The sequence below is a fragment of the Motacilla alba genome, chromosome 24 (assembly GCF_015832195.1).
Source record: "Motacilla alba alba isolate MOTALB_02 chromosome 24, Motacilla_alba_V1.0_pri, whole genome shotgun sequence".
Classification (NCBI taxonomy): domain Eukaryota; kingdom Metazoa; phylum Chordata; class Aves; order Passeriformes; family Motacillidae; genus Motacilla; species Motacilla alba.
In genome coordinates this window covers 6570063-6589753 of record NC_052039.1, presented here as the reverse complement: position 1 = coordinate 6589753, position 19691 = coordinate 6570063, and the positions used below count along the sequence as shown (strand labels likewise).

The window sequence follows — 19691 nt, the reverse complement described above, 5'->3', positions numbered from 1 at the left end:
ACTGCTGGCAGCCCCGGGGGCACTGCTGGCATCCCCGGGGGCACTGCTGGCATCCCCCGGCAGCTCCAGAGGGACACCCCGGCAGCGGCAGGAGCACGGGCGCTGCAGGAAGGGGGGATGGCTCAAACCCGGCTGTGCTGGCAGCGAACACCGGCTGGAGCAGCCCCGGCCCGGCCCGGGCTCCTCGTTGGTGCTGCCACTAACGAGGCAATCGGGATGCAGGAGGTGGCTGAGCCCCTGCCTCCCCCGCACGCTCCTCCCCGACTTATCACCAGTCACAGGATGTTTACAATAATTTTTAATTTGCGCAATTATTAATCATTTTTTCTATCTGTCTCATTTGCATAATAATTACTCTGCTTGCTGTTTGCCATGACTGTGAATGACAGTGGTTTAAATTAAATTAAGATTTTAATATTCATTTTTTTCGGGTTAAAGCTAATCAAAGTTGCTGCTCGATGCCAAGACCGGGGCTCTGCCCTTCCAGAACCACTAATGAAGAGATCCAGCCCCGGTGTCACTGCTCCACCTCCAGCGCCCAGCTCATCCAGAGGATCCCACGGCGTTCTCCAAGCGCTCTGCTGCCACAGCTGGGACAGGGCATGTGGGACAAGGGCACAGGGACAAGCCCAGCTCATCCAGAGGATCCCACGGCGTTCTCCAAGCGCTCTGCTGCCACAGCTGGGACAGGGCATGTGGGACAAGGGCACAGGGACAAGCCCAGCTCCCTTGTCCCCAGGCAGCGAGGTGTTCACCACGGGAGCCCCCCTTTCCTCAGAGCTGTCCCTCAGCAGTACAATGTCTGCTAGCAAACAAGTAACAGAGGTACAAATGCAGTTTGTGATGGACAAGGAGGTCCCCAGGGCAGCACCTCTAAAACTTTAAAACCCCAGCCTTCCAAACCAGCTGCAAGAGCAGAACCTGATGCCATTTTCACCTCCTAGGCACATTTAGTTTAGTACCAGCATTCAAAAGTGCTTTGGCTCCTCAAGAGCAGCTCCCAGCCCCGAGGGTGACGCGAGGCAGCTGCTGGCAGCGGTGGCTCTGCTCGAGCAGCCACTGGCAGCAGGCAGGTGGGGAAGGCAGCAGCATCCAGCTCTGCTCGCGAGGGCGAATCCAATCATTCCGCAGCAGGTTCTCTGCATCTCCAGCAGCACTCAGATTAAGTGAGAGCAAAAACGAGCGTGTCAAGTGGAACTGCTCTTGTGGAGGCTGCAGCTGCCTCAGGGCACAGGGGAAAGGGAGCGGGGCAGGAGGTGACAGGAGGTGGTGACAGGAGGGGGAAGCACAGCTGGAAGCACCTGCCTGGAAATGTGCTGCCACCTCACAGCACCACCCCCCGCTCCCAGACCACCAGCTCCTGCCCAGCAGCAGGGCTGGGAATGGTTCAGCTGCCTTGGGAAAACCACCAGCACGCAGAATCCAGTAAAAAAACAGGTTTTATTTACAGGTGAACACACCAATTCCAGGGCTGCTGGAAATGTGACACAGGGATGAAAAGCAGGGAAGTCCCAGGAGTCTGGGCTGCTGTCCCTCCCTGCCACCCAGAGCCCTCCCAGGGCTGGAGAATCCCTGGAAAGAGTGATCCTGCCCTGCCCTGCCCGCTGCGGCAGCCAAGGCAGCTCCATGGAAACCACTGCCTGCACTTCCTCCCTGCTCCCCGGGACCCCAACAGGAACAACTGTATTTATTTCCACAAGGGCTTTCTGGCACACAGGGAGTAGGGGAAGCTCCGAGACTGACAAATCTGATCACAGGAGAGGGCTGTCCCACCTCCCACCAGAGTGAGCCAAGGCCAAGATCAGCCCCAAATCCAGAGGAGCCTGGGGGGACCAGCTGCTCCAAACTGTGAGGGAAGCAATTCCAGGTCTCAAATCCTAATTCTCCACACATTGACCCCCGCTGGAAATGGAGCCCTGCAGAACTGCTGAGGCTGCCCACTGCAGGTCCCTTGCAGTGCCAGAGCAGTCCCTGCCCAGTTTCCTGTCTGGACAGGGTCAGGAGAAGCCGAGTTTGAACTTCCCTGCGCGTTGGTGACTCTGGGATCTACATGGCAAAATAACTGCACAAACTTGACAGAAGTTCAGAAGTTCCACTTAGCCTGAGCTCTGGAGCAGACGGAGCCCCTGCCTGAGGGTAACTCTCCCAAGCCCAAGCGTTCAGCAGACTTTCACCTGAGATTCAGGACACCTGAAGACTTGGGAACTGCCCTCAGAAGCCATTTGGCGTAGCACAGAAGTGTGTTAGGAAACAAACAGTGTCCTCCCCATAGAGCTGGAGGCTCTGGCTGCCAGGGAAACCCAGCCCTGCCTCTCGGGAGATGGCCCAGTGCTGCTGGATGCTGAGCACGGGCTTGTGGCAGGCAGAGCAGGCCATTCCCCGGGCTGGGGCAGCGGCTGGGGCCCGGGGGCACTGCAGGAGCCCTCCCCTACATGTCCTCCACGCTCCACTTGTAGGCCAGCTCCTGCACTGCCTTCTTGTTGGCAATGCGGGCGAAGCGCTGCTGCTCGAAGCCGTTGGACCTGCAGAGAGACACCCCGGTGACAGGGACCTGTCACCTGCAGAGGGACACCCCGGTGACAGGGACCCGTCACCTGCAGAGAGACACCCCGGCGACAGGGACCTGTCACCCGCAGAGGGACACCCCGGTGACAGGGACCTGTCACCTGCAGAGAGACACCCCGGTGACAGGGACCTGTCACCCGCAGAGGGACACCCCGGTGACAGGGACCTGTCACCTGCAGAGAGACACCCCGGCGACAGGGACCTGTCACCCGCAGAGGGACACCCCGGCGACAGGGACCCGTCACCTGCAGAGGGACACCCCGGTGACAGGGACCTGTCACCTGCAGAGGGACACCCCGGTGACAGGGACCTGTCACCTGCAGACACCCCGGTGACAGGGACCTGTCACCCGGACACCCCGGTGACAGGGACCTGTCACCCGCAGAGGGACACCCCGGTGACAGGGTGACAGAGGGACCCCCGGTGACAGGGACCTGTCACCCGCAGAGGGACACCCCGGTGACAGGGACCTGTCACCCGCAGAGAGACACCCCGGTGACAGGGACCTGTCACCCGCAGAGGGACACCCCGGTGACAGGGACCTGTCACCCGCAGAGAGACACCCCGGTGACAGGGACCTGTCAACCGCAGAGGGACACCCAGGTGACAGCAGCTGCTGGGCACCAGCTCTTCCGAGCCCTGCAGCTTTCCCACTCACTCACTGTGCCTCAGTTTCCACCTGGACCTGTGGTTACCAAGAGCTGACGTTCCTCACCTCCCTTGTCCCACGTGTCCCCTCAGCCATCAGTAACTGAAGCCATCCAACGTCCCAGCTGCCAGCCCCCTCCCTCACCCCCCAGCTGGCACTGCCCTGGAGCAGAACTCCTTTATTCTCCCCGTTATTCCCACAGGAACAAGTACCTGTCCACGCCGTCCCAGCGGTGCCCGGGCCAGATGTTGAACCTGTTGAGGGGAGGAGCTGGTCCCTTGTACCTGGGTTTTTCTGGAACACAAAGAGCACAGGAGCTGTTCTCAGCACAGCCAGGGGGCCACTCCTCACCCCCCCAGGAGCTGTGTGCAGGCAGAGAGCAGAGGCTGCTGGCAGGCAGCCACAGCTCCCAGGGCTGTTTTCAGCCAGCCAGCCCTGCTCTCCCAGCTGACAGCTCATGCAGCTGCCACTGGAAACAGGCCAGAGGGTCCAGAAGTCCCCCTTGGCTGTTTACTGAACAGCAGCTGCATTTCTGCACTGCCCACACCTCACACAGGGGTGCTCCAGAGGCAAACCTTTCTCCTTGTTCTCCTTGGCCTTCCTCTTCTTGATGAGAGCGGCCATGGGGTCTCCCTCCCTCTCCTGCTCCCTCAGCATTCGGTCCAGGTCCTGGTCATCGATGTAACGGGCCAAGGGCTTCTGCATCTCCTTGACTGCATCCTCCACGTTCTGCTGCTGCTGCCTCTCCTGGGCCAGCCTGGAAAGCACGCTGTGTCACCCACACCCCAGCCACCACCCCTGGGGACTCCTTCAACGTGCAGGATGGGCCACAGCCCTCAGCTCCCACTGCCCGTGCAGCATTCCCAAAGCACCTCCAGCACCTCCAGCAGCATTCCCACAGCACCTCCAGCAGCATTGCCACAGCACCTCCAGCAGCATTCCCACAGCACCTCCAGCAGCATTCCCACAGCACCTCCAGCAGTGTTGCCACAGCACCTCCAGCACCTCCAGCAGCATTCCCACAGCATTCCCACAGCACCTCCACCCTTCAGACACGTGGAACACGCGCTGGTCCCTGGCTCAGCCTCAGAGCACCGGGAAATGGAACACTGGCCTGGCAGCAGACCCACACTAACACCAGGAGATGGGAGCCCCAAGGCTGTGCTGGAGCCCCTCGCTCACCCTTTTCCCCACTTGGCATACTGCTCTTCTCTCTTGGCCTCTGCCTCAGCCTTCAGCCTCTGCTCCAGCTGCTCCTGGGCCAGGTTCCTCTTGCGGCCGGACTTGTCTCGGAACACGGTCTGAGCGTTCCGGGATTCCTCTGCCGGGACAGACGCCTCAAGTCACCACTCTGGAACGCCTTATCACCTCCAGACAATTCAATGGCTTTAACTGAGACTTCTCTTTGCCTTGTCCTCGTCTCCCAAGGAGCCTGTCCCCCAAAGCCAGGCAGGATCGCAGCTCGTGCTGGATTTCCCTGGTGCCCCACACAGACCCTGAGCTCTCGTTATCCACCAGCTCCTTGCACAGAAGCATTTCACACTCCCTGTGACTCCCCTGGCACTGCTCTGAAATCCCCACGTGGAACAGAGACCCTGGCCAGGGCTCCCAGCAGGATCCCAGCACAGCTCCCCAGGGATGCTCCCCATCCCAGCGCAGGGCCCCACAGAGCAGAGGAGTGAGCGGGGCTCGGGCTGTGCTCCACTCCCACCTTCCAGGTGCCGGGTGCTCCTCTCGTGCTTCCGGAGCTCCTGCTTCTCCCTCTGCAGCACATCAGCCGACACCAGGCCCGCTTTGACCCCGGATGACATCGTGCTGGCCTGCAGAGCACACAAATCCCAGTTACAGCTGCCTGACGGGGTCTGGGGACAGGGCAGGGATGGCCAAACCACAGGGACAGGGCAGGCACAGCCCTGGTAGAGCCAAGAGCTCCCCCGGTTTGTCAATCCCTGGATTTCCACAGCTGGAAGGGAAAGAGACAGCCTTTACCTTCCTGGGAGAGCCCCTGGCATCCCGGCGGCGCGGGGACTGCTCCGGGGGGCTCCGCGACCTCTGCTGCTCCCTCTGGGCAGGAGAAGCCCGTCCTGGAGGAGATGAACCAGAGAGAGGGTCTGCTGATGGCCCGGGAGCAGAGGGAGGGTCTGCTGATGGCCCGGGAGCAGAGGGAGGGTCTGCTGATCCCCCCATGGAGCAGAGGGAGGGTCTGCTGACACCCAAGGGAGCAGAGGGAGGGTCTGCTGATGGCCCGGGAGCAGAGGGAGGGTCTGCTGATGGCCAGGGAGCAGAGGGAGGGTCTGCTGACACCCATGGGAGCAGAGGGAGGGTCTGCTGATGGCCAGGGAGCAGAGGGAGGGTCTGCTGACACCCATGGGAGCAGAGGGAGGGTCTGCTGACACCCATGGGAGCAGAGGGAGGGTCTGCTGATGGCCAGGGAGCAGAGGGAGGGTCTGCTGATGGCCCGGGAGCAGAGGGAGGGTCTGCTGATCCCCCCATGGAGCAGAGGGAGGGTCTGCTGATGGCCCGGGAGCAGAGGGAGGGTCTGCTGATGGCCAGGGAGCAGAGGGAGGGTCTGCTGATGCTCCAGGGGATGGCTGTGCACAGTCCGGGCTGCAGCACAGGCACTGCAGGCAGGCTGAACTCTCACCCAGCCCTGCACAACCACAACCCAGTTGTGCCAGCTGTGCCACTGCCACTACCAGCTGTGCCAGCTGTGCCACTGCCAGCTGTGCCAGCGGCCCACAGCACTCAGCTGTGGCAGCGTGGATCCCAGTGGGTCCCCAGGCCTCGGGGGACACAGCGTGTGACACTCACCTTTCGTTCGGCTCTTCTTCCCACTCGGGGACCCCGGCTGCTCTCGCCGAGGTGACAAATCCTGACGCTGCCGCCGGGGAGGGGACAGATCCGGGGTGTCATGGCGCTGTCTCCTGGGAGGGGACAGATCCGGGGTGTCATGGCGCTGCCTCCTGGGAGGGGACAGATCCGGGGTGTCGTGGCGCTGTCTCCTGGGAGGGGACAGATCCGGGGTGTCATGGCGCTGTCTCCTGGGAGGGGACAGATCTGGGGTGTCGTGGCGCTGTCTCCGGGGAGGGGACAGATCCGGGGTGTCATGGCGCTGCCTCCTGGGAGGGGACAGATCCGGGGTGTCATGGCGCTGCCTCCTGGGAGGGGACGGGTCAGGGGTGTCGTGGCGCTGCCGCCGCCGGGGAGGGGACAGATCTGGGGTGCCAGGACGTCGTCTCCTGGGAGGTGACAAGTCTGGTGTGTCATGGCGCTGTCTCCTGGGAGGTGAGGGGTCGGGGGTGTCGTGACGCTGCCGCCGCCGGGGAGGTGACAGATCCGGGGTGTCGTGACGCTGCCTTTTGGGAGGTGACAAGTCTGGAGTGTCATGACGTTTTCTCCTAGGAGGGGACGGATCCGGGGTGTCGTGGCGCTGTCTCCTGGGGGGGGACACATCCGGGGTGTCGTGGCGCTGTCTCCTGGGGGGTGACACATCTGGGGTGTCGTGGCGCTGTCTCCTGGGAGGTGACACATCCGGGGTGTCGTGGCGCTGTCTCCTGGGAGGTGACACATCCGGGGTGTCGTGCCGCTGCCGTCGGGGAGCAGAGAGCTCCCAGGAGCCGTTGTGCTTCCCTGCTGGGGGCGAGGGCTCGGGGGAGCCGTGGCGGCGCCTGCGAGGGCACAGAAGGTGACAGTGAGGGAGAGAAGGTGACAGTGAGGGCACAGAAGGTGACAGGGAGGGCACAGAAGGCGACAGGGAGCTCCCCTCGTGTTTGGGTTGTCTGCAAACAAAGCAGGACCCCGGCGCTGGGAAGCTGGCCCAGGCTGGGAACGGCCTGTGCAGGGAGCCTCACGTGGATGTGCACCCCTGAGCCCCAGCAGGTCCCAGAGAGCCTCCGGGGCAGCCTGGGTCCCAGCAGAGCTGGGCTGGGAAAGTGTCCCCACCACTGGAACTCACAGGGACCATCCCCCAGTCCCCTGGCAGCGTCACAAACACCCAGAGTGCCAGGGCTGCCCGGCAGTGCCCAGCAGAGCACAGCAGCAGCCCCTCGAGGCAGACGAGCAGGATCCCGGGCTGCAGCCCCCGTACCTCGTGGCAGACTGGGCAGGTCCCGAAACGTCTGAACTCTGCGAGTCCTCATCTGAGGGAGAACAATTGCAATCAGCATTGTCAGGGCTCTGGCAGCCCGCCAGCACCCCCAGGACGGTTCACAACTGGCATCGTGGTTTGGAGAAGCCAGGCACCGGGGAGAGAGGGGGGAAGGGGCCGCTCTCACCTCCCAGCAGCTTCCACTTGGAGTTTGTTCGGAACTCCTCCATGAGCTTCACCTCCTCGGGGCGCTCGTCCACGAACTCTGCCACCTGCCAACAGCCAGCGAGCACCGGGGCTCAGCACAGGCACGGCTCCCACTCCCCACAGCCCCGGCCCCCTGCCCTGCTCCAGCGGCCGCTCCGGAGCTCAGAGCCCGCGGGGCGCTGCAGACCGGGCTGCGGCGATGCACGGAGCTCGCTCCTCCTGCCCGCCCCGGCACCGCCACAGCAGGGCTGCGAGAGGCGCGCAGCGAGCTCTTCCCGCAGGGAGGCACGAGGGGAGCGCCGGAACAGGCTGAGGCCGAGAGCGCGGCTGCCGGCACGCCCCGCTCACCACAGGCATGTCCCCTTCGTCCTCCTCCTCCTCCTCCTTCTCCGGCGCGGCCGCGATGCTGCTCCAGCCCACATCGTCGTCCACGATCCGCATCCTGGCAGGGGGAGAGGCCGTCAGGGCCCGTGGGGATGTGCGGCGGGGCAGCCCCGGGGCGGCTCTGCAGAGGGGACTCGGGCCAGCGGGCCCGCGGCGCTCCCAAGCGCGGGCAGCGCACAGGGTGGCGCCCGCCGCCCCCTTCCCGGGACTCACCCGCCTCTGGCGGTGCCGCCCGGCGGCTTCTTCTTGCGGCGGCGGCGGGGCGGGCCGGGCTCGGCGGGGCCGCTCAGGTACCGCCGCAGGTACTCGGCCTTCGACAGCCCCGGCGCCGCCATCGCGCTGTGACGCAAAACTCCGGCGCCGGCAGGAAGGGGCGGGGCCCGAGCGCGACGGGCTGAGATGGGCGGGGCCGCTGCCATACATGGAGTTGTATCGGAGTGGCGTGGCCTGCACGCGGAGAGGCCATGAATGGAAATGAAGGCGGGGCTGCGGGCATGGCCTGCACGCGGAGAGGCCATGAATGGAAATGGAGGCGGGGCTGCGGGCATGGCCTGCACGCGGAGAGGCCATGAATGGAAATGAAGGCGGGGCTGTGGGCGTGACCAAACAGCGGTACGCGCCATGAATGGAGCTGCGGGCGGGGCCGTGGGCGTGGCCACGCGGCGGTCCGGTCATGAATGGAGCGGCAGCGGGACACGGCGCCATCAGCGTTTCCAATCAGCTTTATTGGGGAGCCGCCTCCGCCGCCACCCCCCTGCCCCAAAGCATCAGCAGCTGCCGCCACACCGCCGCGGGGAGGCCCCCAGGCCAGCCCCGCTGGGCAGCAACAGCTCCCCGGCCCCAGGAGGGCACAAGAGTCCTGGCCCCACACAAGTCCTGGTCCCTGCGCGGCTGGGGAAGGGGGGTGGGAGGGCTGCGGTGGCCCCGCTACCGGCCCGAGGCCGGCTCTGCCTCGTAGCCCTCCGTTCTCATGTCGTTCAGGCCCAGCTCTTCGTTCTGCTCAAAGGTGCGCTCGTAGCGCTGCACGCTCAGCTCCGGGTCCTCCTCCGGGGCGTACACGTTCTGTGGGGACAGGGACACAGCTCCTGCACTCCCCTCTGCCCCGGGCACAGCCCCTGCTCTCCCCTCCGCCCCGGGCTGAGAGCCCTGGGCAGCCCCCACGAAGCCAGCAGGGCTTCCAGCATCTGCTCGTGCCCAGAGCTGCAATGGGAAGCCCACTGCCACCACGTGCCACGGCAATAAACCCCCCAGAGAGCCCAGCCCGAGGCCCAGGGCTGTACCTGAAGGTAGCTGTTGCCTGCAGGGTCATCCAGGATGAAGTGAGCCTGGGCCTTCCCCTCTATGATCTGCAGGAGCAGAGCACATCCCGTTGAGGCCCTTCCTCATCCCTCGGCACCTCCCGGAGCCGCGCAGAGCACGGAGAAGCCAGAGTGCACCCACCTCCTGCAGCTTCCCAATGAACTCCCGCAGCTTCCCCGTCCTGCCGGCCGTGGAGCTGTCCCCCAGGCTGAAGGGGTTCTTCTCCACCTGCACGGGCAGGTGAGGCAGCCGTGAGGCAGCCAGCCCCCCCGGCAGGGCCAGGGATGTGGCTGAGCCCCCAGGGCAGCCCAGGGGCACTCACCAGGTCCCGGATGTCCTTCAGCAGCCCCTCCAGCGTGGTGAACTTCCCCCCCAGCGCTCCCATGCCCAGCTCAAACTCCAGCTCGGGGATCTCCACACTGCACGTCTCTGACTGCAGGGGGGAGCCCCCCGTGAGCCCACCAGGCAGGGCTGGGCCCCCCGGCCCCCCACACCAGCACAGGGAAGGAATGCACTGCACCTTCAGGATATCCCTGGTCATGTCAGAAGGGTCTGTGATCCTGAGGGTGATCCTGGTGCCCTGCGGCTCAATGGCTCCTCCAGACTTCACCTGAGCAGCTGGCAGTGAGCTCACACCCAGCTCCCCCCGGGCCCATCCCAGCAGCCCCAAAGCTGGGCCGGGCCCTCAGCACCCAGCAGGAAGCGTCTCCTGCCAATGCCCCAGGTGCAGCTTCCCTCCCCAGCAGCCCTGCTGGCAGGCAGAGCCCAGGGACGGAGGCACGGAGCTCACTCCCTGCCCCTCTGCCAGCTCACCTCGTTGGTCCTGTGCCCACAGGAGTCGCAGTTGGTGGCCATGATGATCACTTCCTTGAAGTGGGGGATTTCTGCAGCAGGGAGTCAAGGCGAACATCACAGCAGCGGCCGAGGGACGGCAGGACCCTGCTGGGGAGTGCTGAGCAGCCCTGAACAGCTCTGCACCCCGGGCCCCACTGCGACCTGCCCCAGGCCTGTGCAGCAGCAGCCCGAGCCCAGCCGTGGCACCCACGTGTTTTATGGAAAATCCTTTTGCCAGGATTTTTTCTCCGGAGAAGCTGGGAGGCCTCAGGAACAAAATGCAAACCGTGGCTGCCTGCTGCTGTGGAATGCAACGGGTGCCTCTGGGATTGCTCTCGGGGGGCTGTCCCTAATTAATGGCCAGCCACAGTCCAGCTGTCCGGACTGCCTCAAGACTTTGTTATTCACACCCTTCTGTTCTTGTCTCGCCTCCTGATGAATCCTTTCTCTCTGTTCTTTTCGTACAGTTCTAACATAGCATTTTAATATAATAAATATGACAACATAACGAATCAGCCTCCTGAAACACGGAGCCAAGATTCTCATCCCTTCCCTCGTCCCGGCTGCCCTGCAAAGACCCCAGAGCCGCAAGGATACGCACTACCTTCATGTTGGTGCTGGCCGGGGCGTTGCACTCGGGGCAGTTGGTGTTGAACTGCAGCACCTGGGGGAGGGAAGGGCCACCAGGAGGTGCCAGGCAGCCCAGGGCCGCCGGCCTGAGCGTCCCCGAGCCCTGCGGCAGCACCCACCTCGTCCCTCAGGTCCTCGGCGGCGTCGGGCAGCTCGGCGTCCCCCTCCTCGGCCTGCAAGGGCAGCGGGGTCAGCTCCTGCCCCCGCGGGGTCCCGGGAGCGGGGCCCCCGTGCTCACCTGCAGGCCCAGCAGGGCGCACTGCTGCGGGCTCCTCCGGTAGCGCGCCACCAGCAGGGCCTCGTCCCGCCGCGGCGCCCGCGGGTTCTCCACGAAGCTGTTCCCCGAGGGGTCGTCCAGGATCTGCGGGACAGGGGGGGCTCAGGGAGCCGCCCCCAGCCCCGGCCAGCCCGGCCCGCCCTGCCCCCAGCACTCACGAAGGTGAAGGGCGAGCTGACTTCCTTCAGCTGCCTCAGTTTACCGATGAACTCGTCTATCTTCCCGGCCACCTCTCCGTCTGTCGCCTGCAAGAGGACAGGGAACCACAGAACCCTGTAAACGGGGACACCCCAAAGGTGGGGGGCAGCTGCTGGGGGGCAGCCCAGAGCTGCTGGCAAAGGTGGCAGTGGCACAGACCAGAGTGGCCCCAGCAGCCCTGCGTGCTCCAGCAGGCAGGGGATGGCATGGGCGCCCCAAAGCAGCACAGGATGGGCACCCCAAAGCAGCACGGGAGGGGCACCCCAAAAGCAGCTCAGGATGGCATGGGCACCCCAAAGCAGCACAGGATGGGCACCCCAAAGCAGCACGGGAGGGGCACCCCAAAGCAGCTCAGGATGGCATGGACATTCCAAAGCAGCAGGGGATGGCATGGGCACCCCAAGCAGCAGGGGAGGGGAACCTCAAAGCAGCATGGGAGGGACACCCCAAAACAGCACGGGAGGGGCACGCCAAAACAGCACTGGATGGCATGGGCACCCCAAAGCAGCAGAGGAGGGGCACCCCAAAGCAGCAGGGGATGGCATGGGCACCCCAAAGCAGCACGGGAGGGGCACCCCAAGCATTCTCCAGCCCCGAGGAGCTTCCCCTTGCAGCCCTTACCCTGCGGGCGGGCTGGTCCTGCTCCAGGCCTGCCACAGCTCTGTCAATGATGCCCTCGATGGTGGTGAGCACTTGGCAAGGCAAGAACACAGAGCTGGCACCGTTACCACAGCCAGGCCCCCCGCAGCCCCCCAGGCGCTGCCCCGTTCACCCACCTCCCTTCTGGCTGAAGGCAGGCACCTCGAAGTCCAGCTCAGGGATTCGGACCGAGGCGCAGTCGGTCTTCACCACCTCCCTGTTCATGTCCTGCACGCAGGGAGCAGCCTGAGCGCGCCCTGCCCGCAGGGAGACCCCCGGGGCCCGCCCAGCTCGTTCCTGGCCCGCAGCAGGGCGGGGCACTGCCCACCTGGCGGGAGGTGACGGCCAGCGTGTAGCGCACGCCCTGCTCCTGCACCCTGCCCGCCGCCTGGATCTCCGTGTTGGACCAGCAGCAGCTGGGGCACGAGAAGGAGCTGACGATGATCTCTTTGAAGAAGGGGATCCTGGTGAGCAGCAGCCGGGTCACTCCCTGCGGGGGCAGCCAGGGGCCTCGTGGGAACCCAGAACGGGGCCGGGACCCCGGCAGCGCCTCTGCCACGGGGGGCTCCCTGCCCCACAACCTCCCCTCACCCCCAGGAGCTCCTGGAAACGCCCTCCCGACCCCCGCGGTGCCCCCTGCTCCGAGAGCAGCTGCGGCAGGTCCTTCCTCACTCCTGCCCCCCTCTAGAACCCGCCACCTGCTCCTCCCCACGGCCACTGGGGACCCTCGAGCCCGGCCCGCACAGGTGTGTGTCCCCCGACCCCAGAGACCCCTGTACCCGCCATGGCCCCGCACCCCCTGTCCTGCTCTCCCCCTGACCCCCCAATCCCTACACCCCTGTCCTGCTCTCCCCCTGTCCTGCTCTCCCCCCGGGCCCCTCAGGCCCCTGTGCCCCGCAGGCCGCCGCTGCCCGGCCCCCGGGGGCCCCTCACGTTGCGGAAGCAATTCATGCACAGCGACTCGATCTCCGCGGGCTGCTGCTCGCCGTCCTCGGCGCTGAGGGGCCGGAACAGGGCCCCGGCGGGCGCGGCCGCGGCCTCGGTGGCCCCCATTGCCGACATGGCGGGGCGGCGGCGCGGGGTCGCGGGGCGATGACGCGCGGGTCATGTGACGCGCGCGCGGGCCGCGATGGCGGCGCCCTTTACTGGCCTTCAGCCGCGGGCCCGAGCCGGGGCCTGCTCGGGGCCCTGCCCGGGGATCGCCCCGGACCCTGCCCGGGACCCTGCCCCAGGCCCTCCCTGGGGCGCCCTCGGACACCGCAGCTCCCCTAAAACCCCCCGGGATTCCAGAACTGCGGGTGCCGGGAGCACCGGCGCCGCCCCGCAGCCTGGAGGCTCCCCCGGCCGCGCAGGTTGAAGCCCCCCGCCCTCACCGGGCTCGGGTCGCCTCCCGTGTCCCTCCCGCCCGGAGGCGCCGCCGGCCGCCCTTATATCGGCTCGGGGGGCGGCCGAGGAGCGGCCGATAAGGCGGCTTTGCTGCGGGAAGGCTTTTGGGACCTCACTCCGTGTAAACACAACGTGGAGGTCCGGGCACGTTCCGGGCGGGTGACCCGGGGGCGGCCACCGGCGCCGCTGCCCCCCGCGCTCGGGGCACGGCGCTGGCCCCGGCCCGCCGCATCCCGGGGGAATGCTGATGGAGCTGCGGGGATGGGGACGGGGACAGCGGGGCAGAAGGGAGCCCGGAGCGCCGCGGAGGGTGCGGGAGGGCGAGCGCAGCTCCGGCGGTGCGGGGATGAGCGGCTGGGGCTCACACCTTCCCCGCCCGTGGCGGCGCTCCCGCCGGACGCCCGGCCCGCGCGCGGTGTTCTTTCCTTCCCGCCCGGTGTCCTTTCCTTCCCTTCCCGCGCTGGTTCTCGCCGGGGTCAGCCCGGGCTGCGGGGCGAGTGCGGGCTGAAGCGCCGAGCAGCCGCCAGCGCTGCTCCGGCACCAAAGTCCGCGCGGTTCGCTCGCCGGCGCCCGCCCTGAGGCCGCTCCCGGCAGCGCCTCAGCCCCGCTCCCTCTCGCTGAGCCGCCGAGCTCCCTTGCTGCGCTGCGGGGCCGAGGCGAGCGTCACCCTCGCACAGATCTGTCACCCTCGCACAGATCCGTCACCCTCGCACAGATCTGTCACCCTCGCACAGATCCCCGCCCCTCGTGGCAGCTGCTGGGGGTGTTCGGCCTCACCCCGCGGCTCTGTCCCTCTGCCCCGGGTGTCCCCCGGGTGTCCTCACCCCTCTCTGTCCCCGGGTGTCCCCAGCTGTGCCGAGGGGACAGCGTGGCCCCGGCCCTGCGCTCGCCCACGGCCTCCCGAGCCCCCGCAGCCGCCTCCCACCCACCCGAGGCCGCCTCTGCTCCCTCCGCCTGGTGCCCCAGAACCCGAATTGGGGGCGACGCTGCCCCCTCGGAGCAGCTGAGGGTGCCGCGGGTATCGCACCCGGGGGGACGGACGGGGGATGCCGCGGGAGGAAGGACACGGAGCAGCAGGTGCATCGCAGGGACATTTATTGCCGCGGCCGGCAGCGCTCGGAACGCGCCCGGGCGGGGCGGTTCAGTTCTGCGGGGGAGCGGCGGTGCTGAGGAAAGCGGCCACCTTCTCCCGCACCTCCTTCTCCAGCAGCTCCAGGTGATCCTCCACGCCGGCCGCGCCCGAGTCCAGCTTGCCGCGCATCTCCTCCAGCCGCTGCACCAGCTGCTTCCCGAAGGTCTCCCCGAAGGGAGCCGCCTGCTGCCGGAAGGTCTCCAGCGCGCTTCCCACCCGCTGCTCCAGCTGCTGGGCCAGGGGCTGCAGCCGCTGCCGGAGGCTCTCGGCGTCGCCGCTCGCCGCCTCCCGCAGCTCCCGGGCCAGCGGGCTCAGCTGGGCGCGCAGCTCCTCCGAGCTGGCGGCCAGGCGGGCGCGCAGCTCCTCGGCGGCCCGCTCCATCTGCGCGCCCAGGCTCTGCAGCTGCCGCTCCAGCCCGTCCCGCACCTCCTGCGCGTAGGGGCTGAGGCCCCGCCGCAGCTCGGCCACGCTCTGCTCCACCTGCGCCTGCAGCTCGTCCGCCACGGGCGCCAGCCGCCGCTTGACGCCCTCCACGCCGCCGTCGATCTGCTGCTGCAGGCGGTCGGCGTAGGGGCTCAGCGAGGCCTGCAGGCTCTCGGCGTTGTCCTGCAGGCGCTCCCGCAGCTCGGCCGCGTAGGGCTCCAGCGCCCGCTTCAGCTCGCCGGCGCCGCGGTCCACCTGCGAGCGCAGCTCCTCGGCGTACGGGCTCATCTTGGCCCGCAGCTGCCGGATGTTGGTGCCGATCTGCTGGTGCACCTCGTCGGCGTAGGGCGCCAGCTTGGCCTGCAGCTCCTGCAGCTCCCGCTGGATCTGCTCCTTCAGCCGCTGCGAGTCCTGCGCCATCCGCGCCCGCAGCTCCACGGCGAAGGGCACCAGGCGCTGCTGCAGGTCCTCGGCGTAGGCGCTGGCGCTCTGCAGGTTGCTGGTCAGCAGGGTGCTGGGGACAGGGGACGCGTCAGGGCCCGTGCGCCCGCACCCCCGCGCCCTGCCAGCCCCCCGCGCCCCCCGAGCCCCCCGCCCCCGAGGCTGGGCTCACTTGAGCTGCTTGCTGATCTCGCTCTGCTGCAGCTGGTCCACCGTGTCCTTGGCATTGCTGCCCAGCTCCGTGAAGTACTTCCAGATCACGCTGGCCACCTCGTCAGGGTTCACATCGGCCCGGGAGCCTGCAAGGGGCGCTGGGTCAGCGCTCACGCGGCCCCGTTCCCCCGGGGACAGAGGGACACCGCCAGCACCGCCCGGGCAGCCGCACCCTGCTGGCACCGGGGACCCTCCCGCCCCTCACCTGAGATCGCCAGGAGAACCAGGACAAGGGCGGCCGCCTTGGGCGCCATCCTGAGCGCTGGGGACCCCTGCGGGGGCACAGAGAGAGGTGAAGGAAGCGCCAGCGACCGGCAGCCCCAGCCGGAGGCCACGGAGAGCCGGCTCACTCCGGGCTCCCTCCGGGCTCCATCCCGGCTCCCTCCGGGCTCCCTCCCGGCTCCCTCCCGGCTCCCGCAGCCCCTGCTCTGCTCACCTGTGCTGCCAGTGCCGCTCTCGGTGCAGAGCCCGCAGCTCCCAGCACTATTTATGCGGCCCGAGCGCACCTGCGGCTTCCACGCAGGCTGTGACACAGCAAGGGCTTGGACTTTAGCACGGTCACAACGTGGAAGTGCCTGACGTGTGCGCGGGCCTGACATCACCCGGAGCCCTGACATCACCCCCGCCGGCCCCCAGGGGGGTGACAGGGACACGCGGGGCTGGGGACACACCGAGCCCCTCCTGGGGACAGGGACCCGGGCTGGGGGACACCTCAGTGCTCTGTGGATGCTCTGTCAGTGCTGGCAGGGCAGGACCGGGGATGTGTGGCTGTGGGATGGGTGGCAGTGTGACGGGACACGGGACTGGGGATGCTGCAGGGACCTCCCAGCTCTGCCACCGCCTGGGCCGGGCAGCGGCAGGACAGGGCTCAGGGCAGGACACGGGCTCAGGGCAGGACACGGGCTCAGGGGGACGCTGTGATGGAGCTGGGGACACACGCGGCTGTGCACAGGCAGGATGGCATCGTTCCTTCCCGCTGCAGGCGCCGGGAGGAAGCGCTGGCACAGGCAGAGCCCAGGGCACTGCAGGGCACTGCAGCCACGCGGTGCCCGGGGTCGCGGCTGGGACCCGTGCGTGTCCCCGGCCGTGGGCATCGCGCTCCGGGCACACACCGGGGACAGCGGGGCCGCGGCCGTGTGTCACCGCGGGCATAGGGCACGGCGGGCAGGGACAGGGAGCAGCCGGGCAGCGGCAAGGTCCGAGGAGCCCCGCGGTGCCCGAGGGCGTCGTGCCCGGGGCCGGGGCCGCTGGATGTCACCCTTGTGCCGTGCGTGCCCGGGGCCGTCCCTCCGCGGGCAGCGGGCTGGCCGCGCACACGCGTGTGCCCCGTCCCGCGGCATTTCCCAACTCCCGGCCCCTGCAGCCCCCCCCGCGCCCTGCCCCGACCTTTGCACGAATCCCCCGGGAGGCTATAAAGAGGGAGCCCGGGGCCGCCCCCGCGACACACAGCCCGGCACAGGTGAGTGGGGCCGTCCCGGGCGAGGGTCGTGCTGGGAAGGGGACGGGGAGGGGACCCCCGCGCCCCCACATCGTGCGCTCTGCTCTCTCCGCAGCCATGAAGGCGCCGCTGCTGTTCCTGCTCGCCTGCGCGGCCGTCCTGGCGGTGGGAGCAAGTAAGGGCCGGGGGGCTGCGCGGGGGGAAGGGCTCGGGGTCTGGGGGCACTCGGGGGGCACGGCCGCGGGACCCCGCGCCCCCAGGCCCACCAGGCTCGCCCTTGCAGGGGCCGACTCGCCCGAGGAGCCGAAGGCGCTGGCGCAGAAGGTGCAGGAGCTGGCCGAGAAAGCCACGGCCATGGCCAAGGACGCCTTCAGCAGGGTGCGGGAGTCGGAGGCGGCGCAGCAGGCCAGGTGCCCCCGACCCCCGCCAGCCCTGTCCCTGTCCCTGTCGCTGTCCCCGGTGCCGGGGGAGCCCGGCCAGGGCCCCGCGCTGACCCCCTGCCCTCCTCTCCTCTCCCCTCCCGGTGCAGGCAGTGGCTGTCGGACAACGCGGAGCTGGCGAAGCAGCGGCTGCTGTGGCTCAAGGAGCAGCTGGCCGAGCTCCTGAAGAAGACTCCGGCCTCGTAGCCTCGCCAGGGGCTGCCCGGGCTCTGTCGGGGCCGGGCACCCCCGGCTCCCCCCGCTGTCCTGTGCTCTCAATAAAGCGGGGCTGACGCAAACGCTGTGGTGCCGTCACTGGGGGCTGCCCGGGAGGAGCGGGACCCGCAGCGGGAGGGAGGGCTGGGGCGGACACCAGCACCGGGCTACACACGGCCGCGTCGGGGTGCCCAGGGTGGCAGGAACCGGGCGCTGCTTCCAAAAACTCCTGCAAATTCAGTGCCACCGCACCCCAGCGCTCTGTGTGGGGCTGAGCCCGGCTGCGCCTCGGGCGGAGCTGGACTCAGCACTGGGAGAGCCCAGGGCTCCCCTCACCAGCTCCCCGTCTCCCCAGTCCCTCCCGGCCCCCCATACCCCCGGCTGAGAGCTCCCCTCGCCCCCTCCAGCATCCACTGCAAAGACTGAGCGAGCTCCAATAACTTAAGTCAAGTTTATTTCTCGAAAGGGAGGCAAAGCTGAGAGCGACGCCGGGTTGGGGAGGGAATTCTAGGGGAAGAGGGGGTCTCCGGGGAGGACACCCTCGGGCTGGGCTGGCCCGGGGCTCCTGCAGCCTGTCCCCAGAGCCCCCGAGGAGAAGCGCCCGGGCAGGGCAGGGAGCACCCGGCGCGGCTGCGGGGCGGGGCTGGGGTCAGTCCCTGGCCGGCAGCTCAGGCCATGGTCTTCTGGAACTCCTCCAGCAAGCTGAGGATACGGGCCTTGAGGGTCTCGGTGTAGGGGGTGAGGCGCTCCTTGAAGTCCTGCACCAGGGGCGTCATCTTCTCCCGCAGGTTGCTGAGCTGCTCCACCACCTTGGCCTGGTACTCGGCGGCCTGGGGGATGCCCTTCTCCCGGATCTCCTCCAGCTTCTGGCTCAGCTTCTGGCGCAGCTCGTCGCTGAAGGGGGCCACGTTCTTGCGCAGCTCCTCGACGTGCCCGCGCAGGCGGTCCCGCGCCTCCTCGGCCACCGGGGTCAGCTTCTGCTGCAGCAGCTCCACCTTCTGCTTGCTGAGCTCCTTCAGCTCCTGGGCGAGGGGTGCCAGGCGCTGGCGGTACTGCTCCAGATCCTCCGTCCACTTGGCAGAGAACTGGTCCAGGAAGGGCTTGATCTTCTCCTTCACCTCCTCCAGGTCCTTGGTCAGCTCCTTGCGCAGGGACTCGGTGTCTTTCAGCCACATCTCCCGCACCTCTTTGTAGTAGGGGGCCACGTCCTCCCTCAGCTTGGCGGCGGCCGCGCCCAGCGTGTCGAGGTTCTCGCCCAGCTTCAGGCTGCGGGACGGGAGGGAGGTCACGCACGGCGCCCGGGCCCCCCCAGCCCCCCGCCGCACACCTCCCACTTACTCCAGCTGTTTGCCCACGGTGGAGGCCTCGAACTGGGCGATGGCTTCCTTGCCGCTGGCCTTCACAGACTCCAGGTACACATCGAGCATGTCCTTGAGGCGATCCAGGGGCGCCTGGGGCTCATCGTGCTGCCAGAAGGAGCGGGCCTGGGTGCCTGCGGAGAGAGCCGGCCGCGCTCAGGACGCGCCGCCCGGGGACGGCCGCAGCCCTGCCGGGGTCCTGCCCGGCTCGGGAGGAACCGGGGAGCCCCCGGGCCGCAGCCCCGCTCGCCAAGCGCTTCGGAAAGCGGCGGCTTCCAGCCGCGCCGGCGCCGGGCTCGGCAGCCCCGTCCCGCGGGGATCCGCAGCCCCGTCCGGACCTACCCGTCAGGCAGAGCAAGGCAAGGGTCAGCACCACGGCTCTCATCTTCGCGCCGGACCTGCGGGCAGAGCGAGAGAGTTGGGCGCGGGGAGCCCCGGCAGAGCCGAGCGCGGCTCCGGGGCTCTGTCCGTGCGGCTCCCGCGGGGCAGCCCGGGCTCTTACCAGCTCTCGCTACCGCTGCCGCTCGTCCCGTCTGAGCGGCCGGGGCTCCGCCGCCGCTATTTATGCCGGAGGGGCAGTCCCGCGGAGATAAGCCAGCGCGGCGGCCCCGGCGGGCGATGTGGCGCGCAGGGTTCAAGGATCGCGCAGCATCCCGGGCTTGGCAGGGCCGGCGAGCAAACAGGAGCTCCCCGCGGGACGCGCCTCGCCGGCCAAGGAGCTGTTTACGCTCCCGGTGACCCAGATTCCCGCCGGCCCCGCGGCCTCGCCGGGGCCCCTCGCAGCCCCCAGGGATTGGCCGCCGGCCCGGGGACAAGGTTTATTCCCGCAGGGATTTGGCCTGCCGTACCCGGACCCCTCGCCTCGGCCGCGGGTCCGTGCCCCGTCCTTCACGGGG

The 19691-nt window shown here is 68.0% G+C and overlaps 5 protein-coding genes across 5 annotated transcripts; 1 reads left to right on the top strand and 4 right to left on the bottom strand.

Moving 5' to 3' along the window:
- Positions 1–1421: 1421 nt before the first annotated feature.
- On the bottom strand, positions 1422–8244 carry BUD13 (BUD13 homolog). Its single transcript, XM_038161639.1, has 11 exons — positions 8106–8244; positions 7857–7950; positions 7489–7573; positions 7302–7353; positions 6026–6882; positions 5204–5298; positions 4926–5034; positions 4397–4535; positions 3790–3971; positions 3427–3508; positions 1422–2522 (listed from the first exon to the last, which is right to left on the bottom strand). The coding sequence occupies exons 1-11, from the start codon at positions 8225–8227 to the stop codon at positions 2429–2431; spliced, it is 1911 nt and encodes a 636-aa protein (XP_038017567.1). The 5' UTR covers positions 8228–8244; the 3' UTR covers positions 1422–2428.
- A 352-nt stretch (positions 8245–8596) lies between these two features.
- ZPR1 (ZPR1 zinc finger) lies at positions 8597–12858 on the bottom strand. The gene is made up of 14 exons (XM_038161467.1): positions 12703–12858; positions 12098–12259; positions 11907–11997; positions 11752–11822; positions 11091–11177; positions 10894–11016; positions 10775–10828; positions 10623–10689; positions 10005–10075; positions 9712–9801; positions 9514–9624; positions 9333–9419; positions 9173–9238; positions 8597–8954 (listed from the first exon to the last, which is right to left on the bottom strand). The coding sequence occupies exons 1-14, from the start codon at positions 12829–12831 to the stop codon at positions 8820–8822; spliced, it is 1344 nt and encodes a 447-aa protein (XP_038017395.1). The 5' UTR covers positions 12832–12858; the 3' UTR covers positions 8597–8819.
- Positions 12859–14233: 1375 nt separating this feature from the next.
- APOA4 (apolipoprotein A4) lies at positions 14234–16667 on the bottom strand. Its single transcript, XM_038161224.1, has 4 exons — positions 15801–16667; positions 15570–15636; positions 15324–15450; positions 14234–15224 (listed from the first exon to the last, which is right to left on the bottom strand). The coding sequence occupies exons 2-4, from the start codon at positions 15616–15618 to the stop codon at positions 14297–14299; spliced, it is 1104 nt and encodes a 367-aa protein (XP_038017152.1). The 5' UTR covers positions 15619–15636; positions 15801–16667; the 3' UTR covers positions 14234–14296.
- Positions 16668–16816: 149 nt separating this feature from the next.
- Positions 16817–17520, top strand: APOC3 (apolipoprotein C3). The gene is made up of 3 exons (XM_038161225.1): positions 16817–16977; positions 17086–17212; positions 17332–17520. Exons 1-3 carry the CDS (start codon positions 16920–16922, stop codon positions 17426–17428), a joined length of 282 nt encoding a protein of 93 aa, XP_038017153.1. The 5' UTR covers positions 16817–16919; the 3' UTR covers positions 17429–17520.
- Positions 17521–17869: 349 nt separating this feature from the next.
- Positions 17870–19671, bottom strand: APOA1 (apolipoprotein A1). The gene is made up of 4 exons (XM_038161227.1): positions 19298–19671; positions 19138–19193; positions 18776–18929; positions 17870–18703 (listed from the first exon to the last, which is right to left on the bottom strand). The coding sequence occupies exons 2-4, from the start codon at positions 19178–19180 to the stop codon at positions 18106–18108; spliced, it is 795 nt and encodes a 264-aa protein (XP_038017155.1). The 5' UTR covers positions 19181–19193; positions 19298–19671; the 3' UTR covers positions 17870–18105.
- Between the last annotated feature and the right edge of the window lie 20 nt (positions 19672–19691).

Coding starts and splice junctions, on each gene's coding strand:
- BUD13 (XM_038161639.1), bottom strand. CDS start 8,227: ATGGCGGCGCCGGGGCTGTCGAAGGCCGAGTACCTGCGGCGGTACCTG. Junction 4,536..4,925: donor GAGCACCCGGCACCTGGAAG/GTGGGAGTGGAG, acceptor CTGTCCCGGCAG/AGGAATCCCGGAACGCTCAG. Junction 2,523..3,426: donor CGCTGGGACGGCGTGGACAG/GTACTTGTTCCT, acceptor GTCTCTCTGCAG/GTCCAACGGCTTCGAGCAGC.
- ZPR1 (XM_038161467.1), bottom strand. CDS start 12,831: ATGTCGGCAATGGGGGCCACCGAGGCCGCGGCCGCGCCCGCCGGGGCC. Junction 12,260..12,702: donor GCATGAATTGCTTCCGCAAC/GTGAGGGGCCCC, acceptor CTGCCCCCGCAG/GGAGTGACCCGGCTGCTGCT. Junction 10,076..10,622: donor CACCAACATGAAGGTAGTGC/GTATCCTTGCGG, acceptor TCCCTGCTGCAG/AAATCCCCCACTTCAAGGAA.
- APOA4 (XM_038161224.1), bottom strand. CDS start 15,618: ATGGCGCCCAAGGCGGCCGCCCTTGTCCTGGTTCTCCTGGCGATCTCA. Junction 15,451..15,569: donor GGTTCTCCTGGCGATCTCAG/GTGAGGGGCGGG, acceptor CGCCCCTTGCAG/GCTCCCGGGCCGATGTGAAC. Junction 15,225..15,323: donor GAGATCAGCAAGCAGCTCAA/GTGAGCCCAGCC, acceptor CCCTGTCCCCAG/CACCCTGCTGACCAGCAACC.
- APOC3 (XM_038161225.1), top strand. CDS start 16,920: ATGAAGGCGCCGCTGCTGTTCCTGCTCGCCTGCGCGGCCGTCCTGGCG. Junction 16,978..17,085: donor CGTCCTGGCGGTGGGAGCAA/GTAAGGGCCGGG, acceptor TCGCCCTTGCAG/GGGCCGACTCGCCCGAGGAG. Junction 17,213..17,331: donor GAGGCGGCGCAGCAGGCCAG/GTGCCCCCGACC, acceptor CTCCCGGTGCAG/GCAGTGGCTGTCGGACAACG.
- APOA1 (XM_038161227.1), bottom strand. CDS start 19,180: ATGAGAGCCGTGGTGCTGACCCTTGCCTTGCTCTGCCTGACGG. Junction 18,930..19,137: donor TGCCTTGCTCTGCCTGACGG/GTAGGTCCGGAC, acceptor CTCTCTCCGCAG/GCACCCAGGCCCGCTCCTTC. Junction 18,704..18,775: donor ACCGTGGGCAAACAGCTGGA/GTAAGTGGGAGG, acceptor CCCGTCCCGCAG/CCTGAAGCTGGGCGAGAACC.